Raw genomic sequence first — 14,241 nt, 5'->3', positions numbered from 1 at the left:
TGAATAAAAACAGAAAGCAGATCTCAAAAGTTACTGAGTGGAGTATAAATGCCATCATGTAGGTATAGATTAAAAAAAAAAAAAAGAAAGAGCAGAAATATAATAGAAGAAAATAATATTATTTGCAAGTGTTCAACCAATACAGTTGTGTAAAAGCCAAGTTTTACTACTACTTTTCCAGAACTAGTTCTCTAGAAGTGAACATAAAATTAGATGCACAATTACCTATATGCTGAAAACTGGAATTTCAGAGATTGGTTTCAACACTCAGTGTCTAGACTTAGTTCAAATGGCTGCAAACTATAGGTCAAGTCCAGTGGATTAGGACCCAGCCCATAAAGCTGCTTAGTGCCCAAACAAAAAAGTCCAACTGCATCTGTAAATCCATGTCATGTTGAGACTATTAAGACCCAACTGATCAGTACCATTGAAACATTTATACATTTTAAACAATGGTTGTTTTCCTAAGGTTTAAAAAAAAAAAAAGGAAGGAAGGAAGAAAAAAAACCCATCTGACTGGCTTAGGCAGGGCTGGGTTTACATGCTTTGTGAATTGCAAGGGAGAGTGTAGACTGTTTATGCAGGTAAACAACTGGGTCATATTATCCTGACTGCACTCCTGCACTCTGCACTGGCTGCTGAAAATGGGGAGAAAGAACGAGGAAGAAAATATGCAGTCCTTTAACTCCTCCTTTTCTCCCAGGAAAGAAATTTTCAGTTCACGACATCTGGACTATACTAATGAGAAATACAAAGGGGTATGATGTATTTTTCAACTTGGAAATGAATACCTAGGCAATACAATAGCTTGGTAACATTTTCCTATTCCAGAAAGTATAAATTTAAGACTAAAGAAATCTCATATGCAAAACTAAGACCCAATTAGTGAATATATATTCATATAATTTTACCTTTGTCTCTGTTTTTCTCCTTCCCTAACGAGTCCAGTTTCTTTCTTAATGATTTCTTCCTCTTTTGCCCATCTGTAAGAGAAGAAATAGGAAATATGTGAAAAGAAAGAATGCTGAACAAACTGTTGCGTAAGCTGTACGAACATGAGATGGCCATGGCTTTTGAAGCCAGGAAGGATGTGGGGTGTATTTCACAAAGGTTGGGAACTGTCACAGCCTTTCAGCCCTAATGAGTGAACTGGAGGACCAAATGTATCCCACACTCCATGCTGCTGGGCACAGCGTGTGTGGTCATGCAGCCCATGTGGCAGAAAGGAAAGATAATTTTGAAGACTTAACAATTGAGACTTGATAGCAGTTAGTGTAAACCCGTAAGTTCTGATCAGCCCCCATCCATAGGCACAGGACTGTGACTCGGCTGTGGAGCTGGAGGTAGTATTTGGAGAGCCAGGTTGTGGAGTCACAGGTAGTATTCAGAGAGGGAGGATGACTGACCTCCAGGATAAATTCTGCACACCAACTGGACTAGTTGGGTGATAACTGCCCACCCTCACATGACCCATGTGATCTGAACTCATACTGGAAGCTTACAGTTTGTGTACAGCATGTTCAGATTGGTTCGGGTGGATTAGTCTAAGCAAAATTACTGCTCTGACACCGTATATATCATCCAAGTTTTCACTAAGGTATTAAGGACTGATGATTTTAAGTAGCGGCATAGACAGGTCCGTTCTTGAAAGAATTATGTCAAAAGGTTGGCTATCATTATTTCCTTCAGCATCTTTTATAATGAAAAGTCAACAAAAACACATTTTGTTAGATCTCAACAAATACAAGAGATTAAGACAGAGACCTGCTTTAACTCGTACCTTTTATATATATATATATATATATATATATATTTTTTAGCTCCAAAGCAATATAAAAGATCTAACATAGGATTTAATGCTAATACTAGCATAGGCACCGTTAAAGCTAACGATTAATGGATACATACCTTTGCTTTACTGGTTTTGTAATATGGAAAAACAAAACAAAACAAAACAAAAAACCAGAAATACACAATATGTGTATTCACTGTTTCAAGTGTGTTTCACTTTTATGGTACGAAGGACACCAAATAATCTGCCTCAACATGTTTTTCTGGTTACGTAAGCCAATGTCTTAAGTGGTCTTTTGCACTAGGGAAAAGACAACAAAGGAATGAATTGGATCTCTGTGGATTAACTCTCATTTTTGCAATTACCCATAAGAAAATACAAGTCATTTCCTCATAGTTTTCCCTCAACTCCTATTGAAAGACATGCCCAGAGTATTATTCAACAGACAGATGGACAAATTCTGACTTTTTCATAGCCAGTTCACATCATTTTTCTTTAAAATTAAAATTTATTTTTGCCTTGTGCAACTTCTGTTCGATCCAATCCCCTTCAATGTTTGTATTCTGCATTTATATGGGTACAGCAAGCATATTACCTCCTAGCAGTTGCTTAACTATGATACTCAGTTTCTGCCTCTTGAGGTAGAGGTAGATTCACATTTGCTGGTTATGTTAATACCCCTTTTTCTGCACCTGCTCCAGTGAGAATTCATCTCTCTGAAATAAGGCTGACTAGAGTTGATACGGTATTCCAGATGAGATTTCAGCAATATAAGGGTGGTAATTCATTGCCTGATATGGTCTATGATTAGATTTTCCTTTTTCATAGCCACATGACAAGTTCATAACTCAAAGTCATACTCTGATTGATTAATATGCCCAGTCTTTTCACACCTTCTGACATTCCCAGTTCATAATACTGAGTTTATTACAAAAATTCTTCTTTTACCTCTTGGCAATATGAATAGTCAGTAGCCTGCTTACATAAAAGTAACAATACTGCTTGTTTTTATAGGGTTGCCTACTACCATTCTGTTCTGGCTTTTTATATATATACACTATTATTTTTATATTATTTTTCATCTTATAAATTCAAATTACTGCTTTGCAGTAGCCTTTTGATAAATGGCTTACATTTCTTTGGAGTCTTAGAGCCTTTATGCTCCAAAGACCTATTTATTGATATTCTGACATTCCACTGAAGTCTACTTAGATGTAAAAATGAGAACAAAAGTTGAAACTGCATATAATATATATTGTTTTTCTATTATAGTTATGTAACTGCAACTTCTGGAATGTTTTAGTGCTGCATACTCAAATATAACATAAATACCAGAAAAAAATGAATACTATTCAATATAGAATAGGGGAACAAATGATATTTTAATATTCATGTGGAAAACAAGTTAATCACTTCTAGGTTCAAACTATGTTTTTTACAAACTTATGTATGAAAAACCTTGTTCTTAATGGGTGATTCCTTCAACTCCAACAGTGAAGTAATTAATCAGTAAAAGACAGGTTAAGAGAATATTTGTGCATTTGTCTCGACAAGCCTTTGATTTTTGCATAGCGGTGATCTGGCCCAGAGGAATAGAAGAAACAGGAAACAGTTCTGGAGATGGACAGGACAGAAAATACAGAAAAGAGTCTACTCTCTGTGGGAGTGCACTCCTGAAGCAGAGAATGACACAGCAGAACGACAGAGGAGATGCAAAGGGATGTGCTTCCACCGAAGGCAGTGGAAACCATTTACATTTACGGTTTCCAAGAGAAAAAGAGTTGCATATGAAAGTAAGACTGATAGGAATCTCAGCAAAAAGCTAAAGCTTAGGGGATCTGCCAGGAGGTCTGAGGTCAGTTCCAGTTCTTCTTCTGCCCCCAGCAAAAGACGTAATTAATTACAACCTATATTGTGTAAAAGCAAATATGTTTTGAAATGATTGTTGATTTAGGTTTTGTCAGGCATGAGCACTGCTGAAATATTCATAATGTACTGAGGGACTTGTGCAACTCCAGCAGTTTTAAATCTTAAACAAACCCAGTTCATAACAATAACATTTAGCACTTACTATCTGCAGTGTGTTTGGAGAATATAATTAATATCCAAAGCTTTCTTGAAAACAGGCAAAGCATTATTACCCATGCATAATACCTACTGTACGTTTTCAAACTGATTAATAACTATTCATGCGAAGTAATACCACATCAGTCCAGAGTGCTATTAAAGATGGCCTGCTATTCTCATTTGTGGTTTGAAAGTGGTTAGACCACAAATTGATAAAAGCCATTCATCCAGTCGCTTCATCCAGTCTTCTGTGTACGTTATTATCCCTTGATGTCTTCTTTCTATAGATCAGCAATATATTGCTGTCTAACAGATTTCACTCAAGAATATTAGCAAGACAAGAAAATTCAAAAGTCTTCATGTCAAAAGATAGGAGATGTCAAACTGAAGGAAGATAATTTTTTTCCCTCTATTTTTTAACCATATCTGACTTTTCTGGAGAACATCTTCCCAGGCAGCTCTGCGGATCAGTTGTTTCAGAAATGAACTTGGTTTGTTCAATACTTTCTAATTTATATGTTGCCTGCATTTTACGCTGCAATGCATACATCACTCTCTTGGCATGTATATATTACGACTAACATGATGAATATTTAAAAAAAACAAGCCTGGAATGAAACTCCTGAGTGCATATTAAATTGCTATGTGACCTGTTTTTGCAAAGTAGCGAGCACTTCCAGGTTCAGTTAATGCCAAAGAGACTTTTCTATTTGAAAAATTAGGTTATCTATTTAGGACTCTGTCAGTGAACCAAAGCCTACAGAACACCGGAGTATTTGCACTGATACACTGACTTTGGACAAGAATTGAAGAATTGAGGAGTGTGACTTCTGAGATTATTAGTTTTTAAAGTTTCTGGTTCAAGGTTGAAATTCATGCACAGTGTCAACACTAACACCCTTTAACTTTCTGTTACACTCTCAAGATTTTGTACAGTCCACTTCAAGGTCTGAATTTCAGTTTATATGAGTATACAAATCAGCTAATAAGATGTTGCTCACACGAGCAAATGAATCACATATTAGGTATATGGAATTTGTTCAAGGTGATACAGTTAGTGGCACACCTGGAGTTAACATTCAGGAACTCTTGGCCACTACTTTCACATCATGAACTTAATAGCCACTATATTGTGAAGCCCTAATGCAATTTTATTTGTTTATTTATTTTAAATTAAAATAATATGTAGAAAGAAGTACTACAGCTTTCCAAGTCATTTTTCTGATACTATTATAGTATTAGATTTTAAATTATGGAAGTGTCCTGGCAATAAGCTTGAAGTGAACCTGTAACAGAAATAGAGTTCTTCAACACTTTCTTCTCTTATGTATGGGCTTATAAAGCTTACAGATAAATAAAGCTTATAAATAATAAAACGTATGAAGTTTATGGATTATCTATATGAATGAATGTTCCTTTTATATCATCTACATGCAAGAACACTATTTTTTGTTTAATCAAAAACATAATTCATAAATTCATACAGAGACTGTAAGCTAATTTAACTCACTGGGTTTTTTACAAAAAAAATCTGTTGTTTATGGGGTTACCGAGAGAAGAACACATAGTGCCACCCCCCCTCTCGACCATTATTGGCAGCTTCCATTGCATATGAGAATTGTGCTTCTTGTCCATTTAGAGGAAAAAAAAAAAAAAAGAGTCATGTTCTACAATTAAGGGTCATTTTCACAAAGTATAAGGAGAAGAATTATGTGAAAGATAAATGTCATACCCATAGCTCAGTTATGGGAACAGAAATGGATGAAAATCCTGATATTGTAATAGTTCTAAAATAATTCTTCATAATAGCTATCTTTATTCATGGTCATTTTCCTTTAATTGGTATTAGTATTTTTTTCCTTGCACGTAATTATATCATAACCGAATGTACTTTTAAAAAGTGTAATCCACTCTGCCTTGAAAGCCATAACCAGTGGCATCCCAAGGCACCAAGTCTGACCTCTCTTGTGGACTTCTCTGTCTGCTCCACTCACTAAGAACGATTCATTTCCCAAGTGCCAGCCTCCTGCACTCAGCCTGCGAACCAAATGTCAAGCTACATTCACTCTTGCCTGTGCGGTGCCGCAAGTAATAGAGTTTGCAAGTAGAAAATACTACTAAATGCTGTTGACAGAGCACAAGGAAGAATAGACTGTGTTTCATTCTTTCCTCATTGCACTGTGTTTGTGGTTGCAATCACTTCTTCAGGCACTATGCAAAGCAAATTTCCTTCTGGATGCATACTTGGAGCTGCTCTACTGAAGAGCAGGGTGCTGGTTTTACTTAGCCGTTCCTGTCACTATAGATGTCCATCTTGAAATACTTACTTAGACTAACATGTTGTTGAAATGCTCTTGTCCCCACACAGTAACTTCCAGAGCGCTGCCAGCTGCAGCACAGGCGGAAGGTAAACATTTCAACCAGAGGACGAGGAGCTAAAGGCTTTGGCACATCACATGCTATGAAAACGGAAGGGTTGAGCCCCCAGGTATTTCCCATTGCCCTCTTCCTCCCTGTAACCTGTCCTTGGCAGTGCACACACACACTCCCTTAGCAATGCAAAATATTACATGGCTTCATAACTCCTAGACTACCTCCCCATTTCTCATACTATTTCTGCTTTTTTGGTTACCCTCTTTAGTTCACTTTGTTTTAGATTAGCCTTCCTTTGTGCTTGACAACCTGCAGCTAACCAAAGAAACTTAAAATCACCAGACAAAAGCATGCTTTTCTTCTTCCTCAATCCACTAGACTCTTTGGTAGCCTGTGGTTAGTGTACCTTCTCAGATATAGATTTATATATACAATACTGCATTTACATGTATAGTAGTCCTTTGGGTTACTGCATTACTGATTAAAATGAAACAAAGAGGAATTATAATTTGTCAACATGCAGGTTTAAATGTTGCAGCTGATTGAAGATTAAATCTTGCATTATAAACAATTTCCTTACTGTGTAACAGCAAGAATTCAGCTCTAGTGGCATATGAACGATACGACTTTACAGAAAACATCCATAAATTGCCAGAGAAACTGCCCGGAACACAGAACTGCTGGAATCATCACCAATTTCAAAAGAAGGTTCCACCCCTACAGGAACCCGAGTTTTATTAATCAAATGACAGTTTACAAGTAACCCTATGTGATTAAAAGATGTTCTTCCATGATTCTCAGTTACGAGGGACTTTGCTAACTGGTGTATAAATGCACATGCAACGCGCTCTGACAGTAAGAGTCAAACCTTGGTACAGGTGCGATGAGGAACTCAGGCACTGGAGCAAGGTCTGGGCTGCAGAATCCACAGCCTGAAGGTGCTGTCACCACATGTGCAAGAAGAGCTGGGCAAGAAGCCCCCTTCCAGTCCTGCCAAAGCCACTGTAGTTCCACGGTGCAGGAAGCTGCAGGTTTAATAGGTGAGCAGGAGCAGAGCTTGGAGGGCTTTGCTGCTGCCACCCACTTTACATGGAAGGCACTCAGAGACCACAACGATGAGCAGAGGTTTGAAAGCTTTGGGAAAGACAACAACATCCGTCACTTGGAGTGCTTTCCTAACTGATGGTAAAACGGGTCTAAAACTGTCTGTACTACTACATCAAAACAAATCACAGAAAAGAAAATATTTTAGCTGTACTGGAAAAAGAAAAGGAAGAAAAAAATAAACAGGAGCCTTGATGTCGTCTGTGATAGCTAGAAAAAAAAAAAAAGCTCTAAAACTTTCTTCAGTCCACTGGAGGTGGGAGAATATTGACTCTTTCTTGGCATCAGCTATCTAAATAAAAAGTCATTTTATAATATAAGGGAGGAAAAAGTACTTTCACACCTTTCTTAGTCAAAATGATCTTGATTTGATAAGAAGGAGAATTACCTTTAATCCCCAAAGTACAAGGTGGGCTAGAGGCAGAACAGACATGAAACTGCCACTAGCAGGTATTAATTTTTTTGGTGTGTATTGATAAACTGGCTTGCATACCAATAGTGGGAGGTGAAAAAGCAACCACAATTCCCCCAGCCCTTTGGCATTTAAGGGACCTTCCGGTGGTCCCAGTGAAGCACAGAGGTGCTTCAAGGCATCCAGGTCCCCTGTTGTCCTCTGACCATTGCTTTTGTTGATATGAACCCTTCACACATGCCTTTGAGGACCAGTTAGCCCAGTCCACAAAATTCCTGCACAGTTCTCAAAGCCCTGATAAAGAAATGAAATGAGAGTAGCCTTTAGTGCAAGGAAGTGAAATCAAGGTGCAGAAGGTCTCTCAGTAGACAGGTTGGTGGGCCCCAATATTTGAGATGCTATCTATTTGAAAAGTTACCAGTGCATCTTCTTTCCAGCCAAGTTTCATTGTAATCATTACCTTGCCCTCTGTATCTGTAGTATTAATCATCTTGCTCATTACCTCTTTTTTCTTTTTTTTTTTTTTTTTTAACAGCGACAGGTGTTGACAATGTAAACCACAAGAATAAAAGGCGTGATGAAATCTGCAGGGACCACTTTGGTTGACTTCCTGCACAGAAATAGTCAGTCACACAGACATTTTTCTAATCTAGTCTTAAAAACCTTCAGCAGGAGATTAGGTCTCCATTAAATCTCCAGGTAGCCTTTTGAGCATAAAAGCCTAACAAATCTATACAATTTAGAATCTACAAAGCCACACAGTCAGTCATTTCTTATTACCATCGTAATGCTGAAAGCATAACTAAAATGTAAACGTTGATAAAAGAAAGAGGGAAAGAGGAAAAAGAAAAAAATGCAAATATATACATTGTTTCACAGCTCCGATTAAATAAATCTATCAATACTCATCTTATTCTTCCTAATCAGTATGTAAAGACATAGCTTAGACTGCTGGCACCAACCACAACTCCACTGAAACCATGCATTTGAATAAACTTTAGAAACTAAGGCAAGAAGAAATCCCATCAGAAATACTTCCCTAATGCACTTTTGAAAAGAGCAATATGCATATGATAACAGAAATAAATCTGATATTCAACTGAAACGTTCAGAAGATTTATACCAGAAGAATACACACATTAAAGCAAACCTCTGCCAAAGTCAAGCAGAACATGAGAATCAGTAGGTTGCAATGTTTCTTAATTAATTAATTTCTTAATTTCTTAATTAATTAATTTCTTAATAAAGCTTCAGTTAAAAGCTTCACCAGAATCACCATACGCTCATGTGGATTATTTATGATGTATAGGACAGCCTCGTCAAGTGTTGAAAAACAAAGGGCCAGGACTACAGCAAATACTAAAGGCAGAAGACCATCAAGAATACTTCTGTTACACTAGGTGTTCTTGCAATGATTTAGAAAAGAAACAAAGAATTAAATACACCCGATTTTCCAAACATCGTGTTTTAGAGTCTTTATATACGGTTTCTAGTTCCTAAAACTGTTTCCCTTAGGCCACATTTGAACTTTTTCAGTATGTTCATGAGTATCATTTTAAAATGGAAAATCAGATTTCCATGTGGAATATAATACAGACAAAATGATGAATGAATTTATACTTAGAGCACTTAGAGTATATACTTATAACCAATAGCTATTTTGAATGTACTATTAAGTCAATTGCATTAGGTAGGAGTTATTTGATGTCTCAGAAGTAATTTCTAAACTCAATGAGACTTCACACACTTCAAATGTACACATGCAACAGTCTCTGACTGGGTTTATAAGAGCACAACCCTAAACCCTCACAAGTCAGTATCTAAAAAACAACGCAAGCTCTTAGGGTTACCTTGCCCTAATAATGAAAACATCTGGTCACAATTCTGTCTCCAATAACTGCTTCATGACATTTGTACTTGGAAATGTTGATCATAATATTTCCCTATCTGTCTTTGGAGCTCCAGCAAGGCCTCTTCCCTTCACCACGATGCCCAATGAAAGACAGGAGCACTTCTGCCCCGTCAGCTCAGCATGCCTCTGATTTCCACCCCGTCCCCTTTCCCCTCCTCCACCTTCACAAGACACACCTACACAACGGGTAGTTTCTCAAAAGTTAAACAATTCTTTCTTTTAAAGATGGTAACTCTCTTGTGGCAGACATTTATATTTGTGTGTTCACAGTGCCATTGATTTCACCAAAAATCCTGAAATTTTGTACTTCTTTTCCATATTCCTATAGCATTGATCAAAATGCATTCTGCTTCTTGATCAAAACTCCTAGTTATTTAACAAAATACACACTAGTAATTAAAAAGAAAAACTTTCTTTTTCCTTGTAATAAGCAATGAAACATCTGCTTTTAAAATTATTATTGGCCCGTTTCTAACTGATAGAGTAAATATGCTGAATAAAGTTTTCCTGACATAAACATTTAAATCCTAGCATTTGATAGAAGAAAACCTTGGAAATGAATTTGCTGAGCATTACATAGAGACTTTTATAAAAGAGCTGCTTAACAACAAAGTTTAAAAGAGGCACAGATGACTAAAAACTTTCTTTTTAAGAAATGTTATTACTTCCCCATTTTCTGCCACCAGTTAAATTTTATTCTGGCAAGTTTCATGTATTTCAAATTTTTCCTTGTCTCAACAGTGGCTAAAAGTAAAATCTGAAAAAAAAAAAAAAGAAAAAAAAAGAAAAAAAAACTAAGAAGTTTCTCCAAATTTCCTCCTGTGGAGAAGAAAAAAAGAAACATTTTTTGGCTTGCTTATCTCCCTGCCTGGAAAAGCTTCCGTCACCTTCACTTTGAAACTTTGACAAACTCCTGTGTAACAGACCACAGGGCTGAGTGCTCCAACCACCTCTGTCTTGCAGCTGGGACTTCTCCCAGCTTAAAACATTAAGTCAGTTTTATTTTCTCTTTACAGACTGAGAGATACTGTTTTTATTTTCCTGGGAGGAAAGAAAAAGTCCTCAGAAAAATTAACATTTCTATGGAAAATCAGGATTTTTGGGGAAAAAAAAGAAAAAAAAAAAAAAGAAAAAAAGCTTCCATCTAAAATCAGCAAGATATACAGTTTATTTCTAGTGCTCTGAGCAGGTCTGATACAGCAAGGGTGATACAATACATCCGAGATTTACTAGTGTACTGTAAAAGAGCAGAATTTAGCTCACAGTCTTTGTTGTCATTAACATAATTTTCACGAACACTGCTATATTGAAAAAAAAATCTTACAAATGCTCCATGGACTCACTCACTCACTTGTAGTGTCACTGCTAGAGACAGTATTATATGAGAGGCATTGGCAGTGGCTGGCATTAAGAGAAGTGCTAGTAAGCCTCTATCTTCACTTAAAAGGTATACTGTATGCCAGGACAAAAGCATCTAATTGTAAAGCTCCATGAAGTGTAGGCTACAGTTTACTTAGATGCTTTCTCCTGGTATAATAGTCTACGAAGTATGTAACATGGTCAGTGATTAAAAACAATGAGCAGCTTGGAGCCCTTACAAAAATGCAAGTCCAGATAAAAATCATAGTCACTCTCGGTGTTAAGGAAAAATGGATAATGAAATACAATGACAAGTAATGTAAGCAAAAAACAGATCCAAAAATCTACTTCCCTGCCAAAATAAACAAGAAGCGAAGAACACATAATTCTAAATTCCCATTTTTATTCGGAGCTTAACTGGAACATATTGGGGACAAAGTGCACCAATGAACAATAAAAATTCAGAAAGCCCAGCTATGTATGTTTTGTTCCATTTCAAAGACGGAGTTGTCCCAACACTCAGTCTGTAATTATATACTTCAAATTTACCTTACCAAAGGAAGTCTTACAAGAGACTAATACTCACTTCATATGAGCAGATGCGCAGCATCACGCACCTGGTGAAACTGGCTACAGAACTCGCATACAAAAATGTTCAAGTGCACATGTTAAAACAGCATAAGCAACAACCTTCCATTAAATGATTGGGACTGTATTTAGGTTTCTAAACCCAACATGAGATCATATTCATTATAATTATAGCTAACTAAATGAACTGAGAACTAGATTTGGCAGACGCTAGCTAAACACTAAAATTAAGGATTACCTTCCCTCTCCCCAGCTGTCCCAGTAAGTATAAAAAGAAATTCCCTCGGAAAGTGGAACACTTGCTGTAATTACTGAAACTACTGTGTATGACTTAGTTGCTGTTAACAGTAAGTAATTGCGTGTATATACATTCTTGTCATAGGTGGCAACAATACAGTAAACAGTCTTCTTAGTAAACGCAGTTAATTTCTTTTATTACATTTGGTACACTTGCTAAAATAGCTGGAGAGCATGTTTATTTTCATTTCTGGAAAGTGAAGACAATTCTGTGGCTCACCTTCAGATTTTCACTCCAAAACATTTGGGAAATATTAAAATAAACCTGAAGGTACAAAATAAACGTATGCCGCACTTGTACGAAGGCATAAATACACTTTGGAATGTGGTGTGTGTTAAAACAAAAACACTGCATCAACCTAACATTAGGGTTATGACCCAAGCCAACAAAAGCAAGATAATTCATCAGAGCTGGATGTTCTGGCCATAGCCCAACCTCCTGCATGTATTGCAGTCTACTGCATATGATCCATTAACAATCCTGGGTCAAGATATAAAATCAAAATTCAATCCTGGACACATCAATCTTGAATTTTGAAGATGAGAATGGAACAAAGATATTTTACCAAGTCGTTTTGAGGGTATGGGCCTGGCCTGTGCTAAGTCTTCCCACAAAAATTAAGTTTGATAGTATAGTAGTACTCTCTGAAACATAGGGTAATACTAGGATTCATGATTATTAATTATAAGAAAAGAATGACATGAAAAATAAAAATATACTTCTAAGGTCCTCGCTTTTTAGAACTTCTGAACTGAGTGAGCCTAGACCAATGAAATCCAAGCTGGTACACACACAAATAAAAGCTCTTGCCTCCAGTTTCTCGCATCTGAAATTCTGGCCTGAAATAAGTTAGGAAGTTAGAACCAAAAATGTCTAATAACAGTGAGATTCTGTGATGGTCTGTGTAAAACCTAGATCATATATGCCCCTCGATGACTCAAATTCTTCTCCATCCTTGTTAAAGTAGTGTTTCCATTTTTCTACGTAGGAGTTTTTCTCTATGTCGATGTCTCATAACTGCCTATGAGGTTAACTCCCTTAACTGCCTACAACCATGTTTAGGAGAAGAACCCTTTCTAATTCCTGGTTATGCTGAGACCTTTCAGTACCTTCTCCTTCCCCATTTTTGACTGTCTTCAGTTATCAGTCAGAAGAAAAATAAACATGCCTTTCTTTTTATTATTTAGTATCTGTCTATGAAAGGCGCTTCTTCCAAGCAGGTAATTCCAAACACACAGCTGCAATATTTACCTGCAGCTTTAAAACAATATCCAGGCTGATACTAAAGGCATGTTGCCTTTACAACATCTCGATAATTTAGCCTGGTAACTCTCAGAAGCACAATTGCAACATTGCAATTAAAAAGGTGGGGAGAGAAAAAGGGAGTAGTTTGGTCTGTGCGCTCTTGGTTACTATGCTTGAACCATTGCACAATCACTGTGTGCGAGAAACCTGCCAATGAATACCTGTCCACTATGTTTTTCTTACTACTACAGTTGAGACTGAGGCAGGCAGCCTGTGCTCCCAAAGAGGGAGACAGTTTATGAATCAATAACAAATGATCATCTATCCACAAAGAGGAAAATAAACAATCTCAAGTGGTAACATGTATCAGGCTTTTATAATACAAGTATAAAGGCTCTTAATAGGTTAAAACACACTGTATAAAAGAAAAAAATCTTATCTGCTTCTTCCTCATCATTTATTAAGATCCCTTTCTTCCTCACTGGACCAAAGGCTCAGCCTCTATTCCCAAGGGATTCCTTCCCCAGCCTTAGCAGTCAAGCTTGGGTAGGAATAAGTGGAATGTTTTCTTCTAAACATGACCTTGGGCACTGCTCTTTCTTTCAAGCACTATTGCTGGCACCTCTGCTTTATAAAAGTAAAAGCAGCATTAAACAGAAATGAGGAGGAATACATTTGTTTTCTGGTGGTTGTCCAGAAATCCCCCCAGATTTTTCTGTAAGTTTTTGCAGAAATGCAGTATCATATACAGTTTGAGTAGTCAACAGCACTTATTTAATTGTTTTACTGGACTCAACTTCAGGCATCGGTGCTTCTCTTTTATCAAGAAGCCCCCCTGTATTTAGCTATGGAAGAGGCAAGAGGAAGTAGGATGGAAACTCCCTAGGGGAAATTCCTAGTACACACAACTTCTATGTTCTCATAACTCTTTCAGCCCTGTGTTAGCCACAGTCCTTCCCCAGGGCTGTGAAGACTACACTTGATGTAATAACAACACACTAGTTTTCTATTTTGCTGCACACACACACACACGTTGCATGCTCATTTTGCATCCCAGCACAATACAATCAGCTGGACTGTTATCACAGGAA

General features: G+C 37.1%; 1 protein-coding gene across 9 annotated transcripts in view; it reads right to left on the bottom strand.

The window, feature by feature from the left end:
- ARHGAP6 (Rho GTPase activating protein 6) overlaps positions 1-14,241 on the bottom strand; it is a 325,502-nt gene that overhangs the window by 41,547 nt on the left and 269,714 nt on the right. For all 9 annotated transcript variants that reach the window (XM_083821915.1, XM_083821914.1, XM_083821913.1 and 6 more), the window contains one exon: positions 912-983. In XM_083821915.1, coding sequence (XP_083678041.1) covers positions 912-983 — 72 coding nt within the window. The remainder of the gene's footprint in view (positions 1-911; positions 984-14,241) is intronic.

Source organism: Anser anser (assembly GCF_964211835.1).
Source record: "Anser anser genome assembly, chromosome: 1".
Classification (NCBI taxonomy): Eukaryota; Metazoa; Chordata; class Aves; order Anseriformes; family Anatidae; genus Anser; species Anser anser.
Note: the sequence above shows the minus strand (reverse complement) of the source record. Positions and strands in the feature narration are given on the sequence as shown.